Here is a 17,590-nt window from a genome sequence, read left to right on the forward strand (position 1 = left end):
CCTTGCCATGCCACTCACCTTGGAGCCAGCTGATTATGGATTGAAACCTCTATAAACTGTGAGATAAATAAACCCTTCCCCTTTAACTTTGGGTGTTGGGTATTTTGTCTCAGCAACGAGGAGAAAATAACTAAGACATCTATCATCCCAAAGAGTGAAAGACACAATATCACAATGATCCAAGCAAACTCATGTTTATAACAGCACAATTTATAATAGCTAATCCTTGAAGAGGCTTTGTGTTCATCAAAAGAGAATGAGTAAAGAAAATGTGGTATTTATACACAGTGGAATGCTGCTCTGCCATAAAGAAAGATAAACTTGAAGCATTTGTAGCAAAATGGATATATGCTTGAGATCATAATGTTTAAGTGAAATCAGTCAGACACACAAGCTTAAATAGCACATGGTTTCTCTTTTATGAGAGGTCCAAATTATAAATACAAAGCAAAATAAAAGATAGGCTTTTTAAAAAAAGACAGGCGGTTGGGAGCCATATCTTTCTCAAATAGGGAGGGGGTCAAGAGATGGAGATGAAAGAGAGGGCAGGAAAAATGAAAAAGGAATTCAGACATGTTATATACATGTATCAAATCCACAAAAAATGTAAATAATATGTACTGCAAACATGTACTAATAAAAAAAGTAATTAAAGGGCTTAAATATAAACAGTGTAGAGAGACCTGAATTCAATTGTTCTATGAAATAATTACAAATTATAGTTACTCTCAGATGGAAGTTAGTCATGAAAAGAGACTAGAAGAGAGAGAGTTATGGTTTGTGGATTTAATTTTTTGCCAGGTATCCAAGTAAATACCAGAGCATATGAATCCAGTCTCCCTTTTCTCCACTAGGATACATCTCACATCTTCTCACAAAACCAGAAAATACAAAATTCTTTGACAGACAAATCCAACAATCTTAGATTTTTTAAACAAGGATATTGGAATCCATTTCAAAATCAGTCATTTTCAATTTGAAATGCATTTTTCTGATATAATGTCAGATTCACAGGCTACTCTACAAAATACATACAATGCAAAATAACAAAAGGTATTTAGCTTTTCAACCTGAATGGTCTATCAGAACTCAACTAAGAGTTTTATGTCCTGGGAACATGAGATCATGAGATGTATGAGGACAAGAGGAAAATGATCAATTAAAGTTTTTCCATTTTTCTACCCACTCACATGTCCTAGGTCCTGAACTACTTCAAAGAGAAATTTGAGAAGAAATTTATAATTTGGACCTCTCATAAAAGAGAAACCACATGCTATTTAAACTTGTGTCTGACTTATTTCACTTAACATTATGATCTCAAGCATGTATCCATTTTCATACAAATGCTTCAAGTTTATCTTTCTTCCCAAATCTTGTTTGGTGTACTCTTCTCTCACTTCTTAATGTCCTCTATTTCCAGATGTTCAGATGCCCTAACTTAACAATGGCAGCTACCATTTTATTGAGTACATGCTATGACTCAGATACTGAGCTAATAAGCTCAAAGATTCTAAGTATTTTCCTACAGTCATGTGGCAAAGATAAGATGGGGCCCACCCTCTGAAACCCATGTTCTTAAACTTCATGCTGCACTGGTTACTGAGCTGTGAGAATCCAGTCTCCTCCTATCGTGGCCTGCAAATCTTCAAGCAGAAAATTTGCAGCTTTTCTTTCCCTTAAACCAGGACAGCCATCCCTTCGCAGTTAATCACCTTCAAGAAACATAGCAGAAACCAATCTGAAGTCACTCAAGTTACTCTCAACATTTCAAGAGGCAGTATATACTATTTAACAATTGACACAATTATAAATTCACTGCCAACTGTTGGAATTTCAGTGCCTCTAATATAGATTACATTTTTCCCAATTTCATGCCTTCTACCTTTTAATCTTTGCCTTAGAAGCAAGGGAAAAAAGAACAATACACAATTGGCATTCAATAAATTCTTGCTGCCTTTATTTCCCAAGTAATGAAACCAAAGTCTGCGGAGGTAATATGAGGTCATGTAACGAATGGCAGCCTAGGGAACAAAATCCTTACGGCTCCGGCCAGTACACTTTCTTTTAGATACTTATAACCCAAAATTTCCATTTACCTTTATCTTTCTGTTGATGGCTTGCTTGAATGGTGACAAACCAGTTAAATATGGATATAAACCCACAGGGATTTGGGCAAGCAAAGCTTTCTCTTATGTAGAATTAACTCATATCTGAAAATGGCTTCTAGAAACAATTGTTTCATAAAAATTTAATCTATCTATTTGCTTTGCAGTAACATAAAAGAACGCATCCTTTCTTAAGGGATTATCTGTTACTTCTACCTCCATTTTTCCAAATTGTCAACAGCTGCAGATCAGTTTAATTAGTACTACTTAAAGGTTCTAAGAAACTGGGTTTTCAATAGACATTAGGATTCTAAAACTGCTAGATTTTCTGGCTATCTCCCCGAGAAGCCTGCAAAAGTATGATCAGAAGACAATTGGGGTCAGCACATCTCTTATCAAGGATTCACCTTCTGATTCGACATTACCAATTCTTGGAGGGGAACTCAGGCCAAAGAGCTATATAATATAAAGAAACTAAATGAAACTACTGAAGAAACTATAACCAAATACTCCTATGAAGGACAATGAGCTGGCCTCCTTCAGAAAAGAACCTTAAAAGAGACTTTATAAAGAAGAAAGGATAAAGCCGTGAACCTCTAAGAACAAAGCAAATGAAGATATTAAAGGAAATTGCTCTCCAGGTAAATATACAAGCAAAATTCTCCCCAGCAACATTAAAGTAAAATGCACTTATTTAGTAGAAAACATAGAGGCCCAAACCAATTGTTGACCAAATAGCAGAAACCAATCTTAAAACTATAATTGAAGGTAAAAGTATGTAACTGTGATAATTAGGGATAGAAATTTATAATCTACACATCTTGCAATCTTTCCATGTTTATTTATATATGTAAGTTAACATAAAATGATTTTAAACCAGGGTTTTAATTCAGGGGCAAAACTACTCCTGAAAGATAATTCTTACAATTTTTATATCTAAGCCCATGTTCAGTGCAATGAAAACATAACACAAAGTAAGATATTCTTCTTAATCTTTAAAACTTTCTATGGGAGGATCCTTAAACATAAATGACCTAATATGTACTAAGTTCCAAAGAAGGCAAAAAAAATTGTATATACTTTTATCTTGTAAAACATATATATGAATAATCACTTACTCTTTAAGAACAGACTGTATACTTCCATATTTTGTAACCTTGCCATTCATATTCCATTTCTTCTAAATAAGTCAGTTTTTTAAATCTTTCCATTTATGTGTCAAGTAAGTATTTACAGTTGCAGTCATGGGCCTTCATCTTCCACAATGGTAACATGGTTGTAATTATAGTTGTAACAAATAGATTTTGGTTAACTTCTTTTCAATACAGACAACATAGAAACAAAAAGAAATGCTTTTCTATTGTAACCTTATAAATAGCCTCCTGGCATGTTTATATATTTTCTAAGTGAGTTACCACTGCCTTGTAGTAGTGAACTTTATAAAAACGTTGAGATTCCAAAGAGCTGCCTACAGATCAAATAGCATCCTCGCTTCGGCAGGCCGAGCGCCTCATTTTGGCTTCTCTCGCCCCCTCTAGCGTTTGCAAGCTCCTCTTTCTGATTATCCAGTTACCTCACTGAACAGGAGCTGGGCTAAGTCCTGCCCATCTATGACATCACCCGCTCTTCAACCACTGCGAGGTGAAGCTTTAAACTTCAGGCTTGGAGGTGGGCTGCGCGCAGTAAAGTGGAATGCTCTCCTCGCTCACTCCTCAGCACGGGAGCGATCCGAAGCTGGACAAGCTCAGGCTGCAGCTGCTGTTGGCTTTGTGTGGACTAGACGCAGCGCTCGGGAGACGGGGGAGGGTTATTACTCCAATCCACAGTCAATGGAATTACAGCGGTAACAGCAGTGTGTATAGGATTGTTTTCTTCGTCTTACTGGTAAGTGTTTTCCCTGATTTTTCTTATGATTGTCCCAGAAAGTTTGTTTGGTTTTATTCCTTAGCAAGAGACCACTAGGTGCCATGCGGAATCAAATAGGGACGCTTGCTCTGTCACCAGAATTAGCAATATACGTGCGTGCAAGCCGGCAGGGAAATTCTGACGAGACAGTAAAATGCAAGAAGTTTCTAAGACCTTTCATTTTTGAAAAATGATAAGTAGCTATTTTTTTAATCTCAAGTACTTGCTATTGGGGGGGCAGCCCTATAGAAAACAACATGGAAAGTTAAATGTTCAATATTAGAGAACACAAGGCAGTTTTTTCAGAGATAACAAAGCAAAAGGTCTTGTTAACTTGGTGTGTTACAGTATGTGCGGTATGATCACCAATTGTTGTTTTTACAACTGTGAAAGAAAATCAATAATCTCTCAGCCCATGAGTACTCAGTACATGAAAAGCATACATCTTGCTCACAGCTAGCCGAGCTACTCTTGGAGACTTATGTGCTTCGGTAAAGGATTAACAGCTACACCTACATCTTAAAGCTTGCAGTGCTGTCCTACCATAGCTCCCTCAATCAAGCATTTCAGGGTTGTGAATCTAAACTAGTAAATTCAACTCGGAGGAGGAAGGGGAGAGACTCTCTTCCAAACCATATTCCCCCTCCAATAGAACGCCAAAATGCATTGCTCAGACAAGTGCACTATGTGACCAGCATAGTAACTGGCTAAGTCTACTCAGAAAAGCTAACAAAGCTCACCCTGGAAGCTATGCTTGATGTATGCAATGAGTTCAGGATGGAAAGGGTTGGGGGTAGTGGGGGGACACACTAAAGCCCTGATCAAAGTGCGGTATGCAGAGCGTCCATTCGCTTGTAACTCTGAATGAAAAAAAAAATCTCATATTGGAACAAATGCATTTATATTACAAAGCTTTCAAAAAGTAGTTAAGTGCATTTTCTCAATTTTGGGGATTTTTTTATGCATTAGGTCTGAAACAAAATGGTTGCATAGAGGTAAAGAGTGCAACAGGCCCATATTTTTTCAAGGGAAGGAGTGTTAGTTTATATTTATTTAGAATGAAAAAGAAAAAAATTTGATTTTTTAAAGTTATAGAACCAAATTTCCTGCTGGTTATAATAATTATTTAAAATTTTCTCAATAAACCTATCTGCTTTAAAATGCACACATGTTATTTTATTAGCATGAAAAATGAATAAGGCCACGGGAAAAGTGCTTCAGCTATAGTAATGCTTTTAATTTATCCCAAACTGCATAAGAATATCCTGACTGGAATAAACATAAAGAACAAATTTATCTGTTACCATGTAGAGTCACTTATGCCTAACTCAAAGTGACAGATGACTGATACTCATCTCTTTTAAAAAATGGGTAAAGAAATTAATCTCTAAAAAGTACCAAAAATATCATTTGTACTATAATCTACTGTTATTTGTACTATAAATATTAATAATATTAGGTGATTATGCTGCTTAGTTTGAAATGTATGTGTATATGAACATACACACATATACACGCGCATGTACACACACACACACACAACCATCCATCCATCACTTCTTTGCCTAATTAAAAAAAGTTACAAAAATGTGTTTGCACCACCTGAAAAAAGAAAATTAGGTTAATTTTCCTAAATAAGCCACTGCCAAAATACAGATCCAATGACCAGCAAATATATTAGTGAATGGATAAACATAATGAATTCATTAATACTGTTTTCCAGTAGTACCATCTTATCAGTTATTAACTGGGCTTTTCATTTTTCTGTACATACTTCCCTTTTAAAATCAATTATGGCTAGGTTCAAAATGCCCAATTAAATACTTCCTAAGCATAATGCTTGTGAAATACATAATTAGACAGCAAATAAAGTTTTTACAAAAATGAAAAACGATAAGAAAACTTGTCATAACTAAATGTGGCAGCAAAATAGAAGGTATGCTTCTTTAGCTTTCAAGTGTTAATTAAGGAGCCTCCAATTCTATCAAAACTTTTTCAGAGCTAAATGAACCGGTGTGAAATAAATTTGGTTTAAATCTTGTGGCTGTCAGACTTTGTTAGCAAGCTATTAATTATCTTTAGCCTAGTTTCTTCTCTAGACTCTATATTGCCCAATCAAATAGAAACTCCAATTATGCTCAGCATCTTCTGCCTAGGGACATAAGACCCTAATGAACAGAGTCTCTCTGATAAAAAAAAAAAAAAATACAATTATCAGCTTTAGATGTAGAAGTGCAATGCAGAGAGATTTTTCTGTGTTTTTCTTGGCCATATACCTTGGCATTCTCCTCTTTCTGGATAATTTTGAACAATTTTAAGTCCTACAAAAATTAGTAGCAAAGAATTTGACTTGTTTTAATATTGTATAAATGTTTACTCTTTCTTGTTTCTTAGTTTTAATAACCAGTGTTTATACAAAATTAAATTAAATCTGATCGTTTTAAAAGTGTTTTGTTTAGAGTTGCCATTTCATTCAATTCCGAACTTTCCTCCCCCTTCTTAAAGGTGGGTGGGCTACACAACAAAGAATGTGATAAATGGCAAGAGCCAGAACTAATGTAAAAATTTTGAATAAAACCTTTCATATATTCTTATTTGTACCAGTTCATTTAAAATGCATTGTATTTTTTTTTTCACCAAATGAAGAGCACCACAAGTGAAATCAAGCAGGGAAATAAAACTGAGTAAATTTTTCAAAGGCTGCAATTTCTCCCTTTTCCCTTTCCCCCTTTTCCCACCCCCACCTTTTGCCCCAGAGGCCTTCACTGTTCTTCTCAACGGGAGGCTTTGTTGTAATTAAACCAGAGAAAAACTGGCCAGCAGCAGCCAACATCTGACTTGCGGCTTCTGAAAGCAGCGTTCTGGTAGAGTGTACCACCCCCCAGCGGGCAAAAACTCAACAGTAAATCTCTCGGCAATATTCATCCTCAGTACAGCATTTTCTCTTTAGAGCATAAAAAGGAATGTCTCTCAGCTTCTCCTAGCATTCTACCATTTCAAAAAATTAACTACAACAACAAAATCCACAAACCAATTTTCAACAAAGAGGTGGTTTAGGGAATCTCTTCTGAAAAAGCCTCCTTCTTTTTTAAAAACCAAAATAAGCAAGTGTATTTCAGAAATCATTTTTCAGTTTCAAAATACAGATCAACATCTCTAAATGTGGTGAAGTGTAACACCAAATGACAGATTTGAAGGCCAACTTATATTGTAAAAGATGGTAGGTTTTAAAAATTTGTTTTAGCTATTTACCAAGAGCTATAAAAAATATACAAATTAATAAAGATTTTTGGGAGAAAGGAATTGAATACAATTTAACCAATAGGCAAAGTTTCATTTGTTTTGCATATGCATCAGCCATTTCCTACTCCTAAAGCAAGTGCTGGGAATGTACGCAAAGCTCTCTCCAGGTATTAGTCTGTTTAAATCAGGGAGAGAGAGATTGCTCTCACTTGATAAGACAATGACAGCTTTTGTTCTTGATTCCTCCACTTACATGTGCACAAGTTACTGTGGTAACTTCGAAGAGAAAACCCACAGACCACATTTGGTTAAACACCATTTTTAAAGTGTGCCACCAGATTGTGGATTGATCAGTTTATGTGTTGTTGATTTTCTTCCACTTCATCTGGTCTAAATCAATAATGACCTGCTTGGACATGAAAATACAAGGTGCGTGCTTTGTTGTTTTTAGATGGCTTCACCAACCAGCACAGTTTTTACCACAGAGTTGCCTCAATATTTGTGGAGCCAGTGTCTCGAAATTTAAATATTAGAAATTTAAAGCCACACATTAGAAATTGTTGAACATATCAGAAATTCTAGTCATACACAGAAGAATTTCAGGTTTATAAAGGGAACATGTTTGTGGTTTACAAAAGGAAGCACATTTTAAATTATAGTTGCTCAAAAGTCAGCACAAACTTAAAGTATCCCCCTTACCCAAAGCTCTCTAATATTTAGGTTCACCTTCCTCTAAATTAATCTGTCTCATTCTTTCTGATAGGTCTCTGACTCTTTTGTTCTGGCTTTAATATTTAAGAAAGAGCAATGAGGATGATGAAAAGTAACATCCCAGTTTACCTTTCTGTTTTAAGGATGCTTGATATAACTTTACAAGCCAAAATAAATGAAGCAGAATTAGATTCATTTATGAAAAACTCATTGAAGAAACAACCAGTAACATGAAAGAAGGAGAGAAAGTAAAAATCCTTTGAAAGTAAAAATCCCCCACATTCCATAAATAAAACAAAACCTTCTTCAGGCTAGAAAATAGTCTGGATAAGGCCAAATATAAAGAGGTACACTTGCATCTCTGCCTCTCAGCAAACCCTTCAGCCTTCATGACTCTCAAGAGGAGAGTTAGAGGTCCTTCTGCTTGCCTGGCATTAAACAAAAGAATTGGAACTTTCCTGAAATCTGATGATCGTGGAAAATTTAACTACCAGACAGGCTGCTTAGAAAGCATTTTGCTGTCACTATCAACTAACCTGATGCACTCCAGTTTTTCAGTTTAGCCATATGTGTCATTTGTTTGTAATACCAACTCTTGTTGCAAAGATTTAGTTATTTTGTTGAACTATACAGTAGCAATGTGAGTCCTCATTAATTACTACTACTTTACATCATTATAATTGTATAAATTCCAATTTACCTAGAAGTATTCACAAATTTGAAAAATTTTTATTAAGTATGTGTTTTCCTCAACCTCAGGATTTTACTCAATAATTCACTTGGATGAAAAGTTTATACTATCCTATGTTCAGATGCAGTATTTTTCTATATTTTCTAGCATTAAGAAACTATTCCCTGAGACAGATCAGTAAAAAAGAACCTAAAATCTTATGTACTTACCAAAATAAGTACTGATCAGACAAGTCAAAATAAAATCAATTTAAATAAAAAGTAATAAAATAAAGGACTTAGCTCGCACACCTAGCACTCCCAGCATACATCCTCATCTTTATATAACCTATATTCTCAAAATGAAAAGTAACTTCTCATTCTCACCTCCAAAGCATTGTACCAGTACAAAAGGAATCACATAAACATGTAGATTGCCTCAGTCCTTGCTTTTATTTAAATACTAATTCTATTGAGATTCAACTTTCCAATTTTGATTAGATTTCCTAAAAGATCTCAAAATAATAGCATCTTTAAGTGTTTCCTATAAAAACATACTATTCAGACTTCATGATTACACTATAAATGCAAAAATAAATCCTCAACAACTTTTATTTTAAAAACAAATTGAATAGAAGGATACATATGAAAAAGTTTATTCACTAATGAGGGCATTATGTGTTTCTTCCTTTTGCTACAGTTTTAGGTGTTATATACTTAAGCAATGAATACCTAAAAATAAATTTTAAACATTCCATTAAGGAACCAGGACTCGATTTGTTTTCCCCCTCAGATTCCCCCATTAACAATATTTTTCTAAATGATCGATTGCTTTTTGTTCAGAAGTAATGGCCCCTTTCAAGCCTATATAGACAGAAAAGCTCTGAAGTCAATGTTGTGGAAACCTGGCCACTGTGTCCAGGCCAGTGGAGGTTGTTTATTTTTTCATCTTGCATATTTAACTACAATGTCTCTATGTATGTGAATATATAAGTACAGCCCAGAAAGGAGGGAGCAGAAGGCTAGATTGCTTATTTTTGATGGAGAATTCCTTATTACCTTTAATATAGCAAAGACAAGCCAAAAACCTTTTAACACTATAATTTTGAATACAAAAGGGAAGAAAAAAATATAAATTGCAGTCAAACATGAATTGGACTGTTTTGATCTGAAGGAAAGAAGTAGAGGAAAGCGAGAGAAGCTGTATGTAGAATCTTCATTCCTAAAGGAATTTTCTCCTTTATTAATAATTTTGTTTTTGCTTTTGTTTTAATACAATTTTGGGAGAAGAGAATGATGTTTTCCAAGACCTTAATGAGATTTACGGTTTGCTGTTAATCCCACATTATTGCACTATTGTATGAATGGCAAATGTGAGTTTGCATATCAAACAACAGTGGAAGCAGTTTCACAACTGTAAAGCAGGTACAATAAACAAAGTAATCTTTCCTTTCACACCAATATAGAGGGTGTTTTTTCCTTTATCTGCATTAAAAAAACGTGAAAAAGAAGTACACGTGTTTTAGCCTAACTTGAAAAAATATATGCAGTTACAAGATTTTTTTTAAAAAGGGGACTTCTTATCACTTTGATCATCACTTTGGATACACACTGCCCTGATTCTGAACAATCAATGGCTTTTTGCATCTCGATTAGTAGATTTATCATCTTAACTTTAAAGTGTGTCTTGCATTTTCAGTTCTCCTAGAATACAAGAAATGTATTTTACTGATACTTTTAAACAGGTTTTTACTTGCTGCTTTTACAATAGTTTTCATTAATATCTAAAACTATTTCACTAAATTATTTTCTAAACTTAATTACATTGCTTTATGTGTTGAATAATTTTCACATTTAGAAAATAGTAACAGCAAAAAAATTTTAGAAGTAAATTTGTGACTATAATCTCTACAGCTTGGTATTCCATTTTCACACTTAGAAAGCAATCATTTGCACAAAAATATACTTCTGAAATTCAACAATGAGTTAAGCCCTCATATTAAACAATATAGTATTTAAATTTTCCTCTGTGGACACTGCAATGTTAACCTGAGACTGATTTTTCTACTTAACTGCTAGTTTTGGTTCATGTTATATAAATACAATAGCTTATATGTATTTATATTTTTTTTCAAGTTTCCTTGTGCAAATATAATCTATCATGGCATTAGTATCTACTGGCAAACCAAAAGAAATGGAATTTTCTAAGAGAACCAAGAACACAAATTGTGGCCTTGTTTAACATACACTTTCAGTAGAGTGCTTGAATCCCAGAACAGATGCTGTCCTTGTTGGATGCTAGGCAATAACTAGCAGAGAAGCAAATTGCTACTTTAATCTTTAATCTCAGGGTCAATATTCCTGTGCTACTCAAGTATTCCCTATATGTAGACCTCAGTGGATTACCCTGTATAAACGATGCTGATATCACCTGCCCCTATAACCTCTAAAAGTCGCATCTTAGATCATCATTACAATCACTGGAAAGTACACAGTAGAAATTGGCATGATTGTATTAGACAGAAAAGCCCAGTCAGGTTTGGATATGCCTTCTACATGGTCATTATAAGGAACAAAATAATACCAATTTCTAGTGCGAAATGCAGATTTTTTTCAAGTGAGTCTGCTAAAAGAAATTTAGAATAGTATTACCCTAGCTAAAAACCTAGCTGTAACTTGAATTTCTGTGCCTCTTTCTATCAAGAACATTTGAGTGCCTTAACTTTCAAGATCACCAACTAGTCCTCAGATACAACCCTGAAGAGGAAGGTGATAATGTCTACCATTTAGGACAATATTTGGGAAAACTGAGACATACACGAAGAACCAAACAAGGAAAAGGGAAAAACCAAAAGAAAAGCACTTAAAGCAAAAATTTTCAGCTCTTTAAATTGTAGATTATGTGATTTGGAAAAGCCATGTTCAAAAATATCAAAAAAATTGCTATGGTATTTCTCTGAATAGCCTCTGCTAAGTATTTGTTCATATCTTTAATATATATTTGTTTTCTTTTATATTTTATCATTCTATGCCCAAGATTTTTTAAAGTGAACTTCTGAATGCCATTGAAGGGGCTTACTGACTGTTGGATGAGGCTTTGCTTCGGTGCTGAATTTGACATGGTGCTGAGAATGAGTTAACAGTAGAAATTATCTGTTGGATGACAATCTCATCATCTGCTCCTGCTTTATTTAAATAGTAAAATGGGAAGCATAAAAATCAAAGAGTCATCCTATTCCTTTCCATCAGCCATTATGATGAAAGATGCATTGTTTAAAATAAAGAATTGAAATTAAATGCTAGGAAAGTTCAACAATATGATAAAGTTCATTATTAATAGTTCATTAAAACTTACTTTCACAGGAGATGCTCAGTCCCAGTGAGTTTTAAGGAAGAAAATATAAAGGAAATTTAGAATGCTTCCTTTTCATTCCATGAAGACTATTTGAATTGTGTCCTTTACCTCTTAAAAGAGAACACCTGTTCTTGTATAAAGTGACTGCACCAGAAATTCTGAGAAAGCTGCAAGAAGCAAAAGCTGGAAATAGCTGTTTCACAGCAGGTAATCATACCTCAGGATGTAGCTACTGTACAAAGTTTATACTTGGATAATCCTGGATGGGAATAAAGGTAGGGGGTAACTGCCTGAAAAACCTATTACTATATAGGCCTTAGCATCATGAATGGCTTTCTTCATGAGGATCTGAAGTTACTATCTCTGACCACATTGCACAGAAGAGCCAGTAAGAATTTCAAAGAGGGCCATTTCCACTAAGGGAATTAAGCTACACAAAAGGAACCTTCACACAGAAACTATCAGAAAAGGAAAAAAAAATAGGAAGCCATGTGTCCTACATAGTAACAGGAAGCTGAATTGTTCCTGACCCCCACTTTAATGAGCTTGCCCGCCATGCTGAACCGCAGCTGGAATGTTCATTGACAGCAGCAAGCCTGATCTGGAGGTGTGTGCGGCATAGGATTACTTGAATAAACAGTGAAGAACATTTCCAAGGACTAAACAAGAGTGTGTAAGTCTCAGCCCCTCACCAGGAAAGTAATATATGTGCATTGGACTTTCACCCAAGCAAAATTTACTCACATCGTTCATAAAGGTAGGAAAAATATTAAAGTATTTTATTTTTATGCCTAAAATCATAAAGGTTTTTACTTATTTTAGGCATACCTAAAATTTCAGAAGAGAGTATATTACACAGTAGATCCATATAAATCTGTAATTCTTCAGCCTATGGGGAAAGTTGAATCATGTTCTAGGTTAGAATTTGAAGGAAAATAAATGTGCTGTAAAAACATGTTGTAAGATACAAAATAACAGAAAAATGTGGCTAGTCATTAAGCTATGCAATATAAGACACAGAACAAAATGGGGACAGAAGAAACAAATAGCTCACCATGAAATAGAATTTTCCACTTAGATTAGCTCTATAATTCTTTCTCTTTTTATTTTCTTGACAAAATACCTTTTAATCATTTAATATTAATGATAAGAAAAAATAAAATTAAGTATGAAATTGGCTCTATTGACATTGAGGATCTCAAGATGCATGCAACTATTTTTACACAGTAAAAAAGCAAAATTTGTATTACATATTTATATACCTGTACAGTTTTTCACCTAATAAAAATAGATGGAAATACTTTTAAGAATTATAAAATTAGCATATTTAAATATAACAAATGATATGCTTATATATCAATTGCTATGGCTACTATAAAAAACAGAAATTTGACTAGCTTGATTTTGTACTAGCTGTAAAATTGAGGAAAAATACAAATATAATGCTTTAGATTATTTAATAAAACATATTTAAAATTTGAAAAATCAAATGCATTTAGAACATGATACATTTAACTTACAGACCAAAAACATTTAAAGTCAAAATACTAAGTGATTGTGTTCACTGTTACCTAGCAAAAAACCCAACTGTGCCCTGTTCAAAAAATTCAAATATTAAAAATGATTATAGGTTTTCAGTTTGCACAGGTATTTCAAAGACTCTTTTTGGGATGCAGTCTGATTGCTTTGTTTTTTCTGACCCACTTTAGGGCTCATTAGTAACTGACACTACCTTGTATGAAGACCTCAACACTGCTGACCATGACCAGCCCAGCCTGGAGCCTCTTCCTCATTGGGACTAAAATTGGGCTGTTCCTCCAAGTGACATCTCTATCAGTCATGGCTAAGTCCTGTCCATCTGTGTGTCGCTGTGATGCAGGTTTCATTTACTGTAATGATCGCTCCCTGACATCCATCCCAACAGGAATACCGGAGGATGCTACAACTCTCTACCTTCAGAACAACCAAATAAATAATGCTGGGATTCCTTCAGATTTGAAAAACTTGCTGAAAGTAGAAAGAATATATCTATATCACAATAGTTTAGATGAATTTCCTACAAATCTCCCAAAGTATGTAAAAGAGTTACACTTGCAAGAAAATAACATAAGAACTATCACTTATGATTCACTTTCAAAGATTCCATACCTGGAAGAATTACATTTAGATGATAACTCTGTCTCTGCTGTTAGCATCGAAGAAGGAGCATTTCGAGACAGCAACTATCTCCGACTACTTTTCCTGTCCCGTAACCACCTTAGCACAATTCCCTGGGGTCTGCCCAGGACTATAGAGGAACTACGTTTGGATGATAACCGCATATCCACTATTTCATCACCATCTCTTCAAGGTCTCACTAGTCTAAAACGCCTGGTTTTAGATGGAAACCTGTTGAACAACCATGGATTAGGTGACAAAGTTTTCTTCAATCTTGTTAACTTAACAGAACTATCACTGATAAGGAATTCTTTGACTGCTGCACCAGTAAACCTTCCTGGCACAAACCTGAGGAAGCTTTACCTTCAAGATAACCACATCAACCGGGTGCCCCCAAATGCTTTTTCTTATCTAAGGCAGCTGTATCGACTTGATATGTCTAATAATAACCTAAGTAATTTACCTCAGGGTATCTTTGATGATTTGGACAATATAACCCAACTGATTCTTCGCAACAATCCCTGGTATTGTGGGTGCAAGATGAAATGGGTACGTGACTGGTTACAATCACTACCTGTGAAGGTCAATGTGCGGGGGCTTATGTGCCAAGCCCCAGAGAAAGTTCGTGGGATGGCTATCAAGGACCTCAATGCAGAACTTTTTGATTGTAAAGATAGTGGGATTGTAAGCACCATTCAGATAACCACTGCAATACCCAATACACAGTATCCTGCTCAAGGACAGTGGCCAGCTCCAGTGACAAAACAGCCAGATATTAAGAACCCTAAGCTCACTAAAGATCAGCGAACTACAGGGACCCCTTCAAGAAAAACAATTATAATTTCTGTGAAGTCTGTCAGCTCTGACACAATACATATCTCCTGGAAACTTGCTCTACCTATGACTGCTTTAAGGCTCAGCTGGTTTAAAGTGGGCCATAGCGCTACATTTGGATCTATAACAGAAACAATTGTAACAGGGGACCGCAATGATTACTTGGTTACAGCCCTGGAGCCTGATTCACCCTATAAAGTATGCATGGTTCCCATGGAAACCAGCAACCTCTATCTATTTGATGAAACTCCAGTTTGTATTGAGACCGAAACTGCACCTCTTCGAATGTACAACCCTACAACCACTCTCAATCGAGAACAAGAGAAAGAACCTTACAAAAACCCTAATTTACCTTTGGCTGCCATCATTGGTGGGGCAGTGGCCCTGGTAACCATCGCCCTTCTCGCTTTGGTGTGTTGGTATGTTCATAGGAATGGATCCCTTTTCTCTAGGAACTGTGCATATAGCAAAGGCAGGAGAAGAAAGGATGACTATGCAGAAGCTGGCACTAAGAAGGACAACTCTATCCTGGAAATCAGGGAGACTTCTTTTCAGATGTTACCAATAAGCAATGAACCCATCTCCAAGGAGGAATTTGTAATACATACCATATTTCCTCCTAATGGAATGAATCTGTATAAAAACAATCACAGTGAAAGCAGTAGTAACCGAAGCTACAGAGACAGTGGTATTCCAGACTCAGATCACTCACACTCATGATGCTGGACGACCCACAGCAGACTGTTTCAGGTTTTTTAAACCTGAGAGAAGTGATGGTAGGAACCTTGTTCTACTGCAAAACACTGGAAAAGAGACTGAAAGAAAAGCAATGTACTGTACATTTGCCATATAATTTATATTTAAGAACTTTTTATTAAAAGTTTCAAATTTCAGGTGACTGCTGCGATTGATGTAGTGGAGATGCCTGAACACAATTCTATATTTTAGTATTTTTTAGTAATTTGTACTGTATTTTCCTTGCAAATATTGAAGTTATAAATCATTTACTTTGTGTTCTACTGAGTAAGATGACTTGTTGACTGTGAAAGTGAATTTTCTTGCTGTGTTGAACAATCAGGACTGCATTCACATGAGATCCTTGTAGTATAAGCACAGGCCATTTTTCACTTTGGTATTAATAAAATGTAAAAAGAAAAACTGGCTGATGAAAAATCAAATTTCAAAAAAGTAGTTATGAAATAATGTTCCAATTATTAAATTTGTATTAGTCCAATGATATTCAATAAATCAAAATATGTGAAGTAATGGGCAATATCAAACTTGCTGCATATCTCCGTTTTTGCTCTAGGCAAATTAGGTATCTTTAAGAAAGTCAAGCATATCTTCTAAACTGAATACATCAGCTGGCATAAAGGGAGTGTGAAGGCTATTGTTTAAGACATTGTCCACAACGCTTTAAGAACAAAAGACTTCACAAAGACAATACTGTAACCTAAATGTGCTTCTGAGTTGGGGGGAAAGGTACACCTAGAAAAACATGATATTTTAGACTTGTATGGTGATATGAACACAGATACTAGAATTGCATTTTGGTTTTTGCCTATACCTTCTTGAGTTTTGAAAAGTGAATTCTACACATAAAACTGTTAGTGCTTTTGATGTTTTTGTCACAAAGGATGTCAAAGACAAATGTTAAGCATTTAAATAAGACAGTGTATGATTCCCCTCAACAATCCAGAGAAAGTAGTACTTTAAATAAGTGAGAATTTAAAAGAAAAACAAACACTAGAAGTCAAATTTAGATCTGGTTTATGGGAAATGTTTGAACACTGTACATAAATAATTCAATTTACTTTCATAATAATCAAGAATACTGCCCATTACTGTCACAGTTTTCCAGATATTACATAATGAACCTGTAATGTAACATTTCTTTCTAGCTTCTTACTGAATTGTGAGCTATTACTTGTTTAAAAACCATACCACCTTTTGTTGCCATGATTTTTTTTCAACAGAAAACCAAAGTGCATTGTTAGCCCTTTGGCCAGTCTTGTATGTGCCTTGATCCAACGCTACATGTATTCAGCTTTTAAAATTCGACAAATTTTTCATACTTCCTTAATATGAAAAATTATGGTCTTATTGCTGAATAAAATTTAAGAAAAAAGTACAGAATGACGTGCTTGCTTTCGGGATTATGTTACTATCACTAAAGTAGCAAACTGCCCAGCACATTACTCCTAAGCACCCCATGTATTTTTCTAGACGTAAAATAAAAATTGACTACAAATAAAAAAAATAGCAATATCTTGAGGCTGTGTGTCATTTTGCTTCAAAGAGTTCACTGTTTCATGCGTAATTCATTTCTTCTTTTAAGTGTCAGGAATGGTTTCAAGTGGAAAACACACACACTGCTGCCACCATCCTCAGTGCTACCTTGCGAAGGTGATCTTTGGAAAAACTAATTTGTTTTTAAGTAGCTTTTGTGGCAGAGTTGGCACCAAAGGACTTGAGTTCTCAGCTTGCCATTTTATAGGGTTATACTTAAAAGCAAATAAATTACCTTTCTTGCCTCAAAGTCATATATGTAAAATAGAACTATTAATGCCACCCACTTCACACGGTTCTTGTGATGAACATAAATGAGACG

At 35.0% G+C, this 17,590-nt stretch overlaps 1 protein-coding gene across 4 annotated transcripts; it reads left to right on the plus strand.

Annotated features, from left to right (window-relative positions):
* Positions 1 to 3,729: 3,729 nt before the first annotated feature.
* Positions 3,730 to 17,231, plus strand: Flrt3 (fibronectin leucine rich transmembrane protein 3). Of its 4 annotated transcripts, none has more exons than XM_004635613.1 (3): positions 3,730 to 3,989; positions 11,997 to 12,195; positions 13,698 to 17,231. In XM_004635613.1, exon 3 carries the CDS (start codon positions 13,726 to 13,728, stop codon positions 15,697 to 15,699), a length of 1,974 nt encoding a protein of 657 aa, XP_004635670.1. In that variant the 5' UTR covers positions 3,730 to 3,989; positions 11,997 to 12,195; positions 13,698 to 13,725; the 3' UTR covers positions 15,700 to 17,231. The 4 variants fall into 4 exon arrangements, with proteins under 4 accessions (XP_004635670.1, XP_004635669.1, XP_023575962.1 ...); XM_023720194.1 differs by having other exon boundaries at positions 3,757 to 3,989; positions 11,997 to 12,745; positions 13,698 to 17,225; XM_023720195.1 differs by having other exon boundaries at positions 3,757 to 3,989; positions 11,997 to 12,661; positions 13,698 to 17,225.
* Positions 17,232 to 17,590: the final 359 nt, after the last annotated feature.

The sequence above is a fragment of the Octodon degus genome, unplaced genomic scaffold, assembly GCF_000260255.1.
Source record: "Octodon degus isolate 3935 unplaced genomic scaffold, OctDeg1.0 scaffold00073, whole genome shotgun sequence".
NCBI lineage: Eukaryota > Metazoa > Chordata > Mammalia > Rodentia > Octodontidae > Octodon > Octodon degus.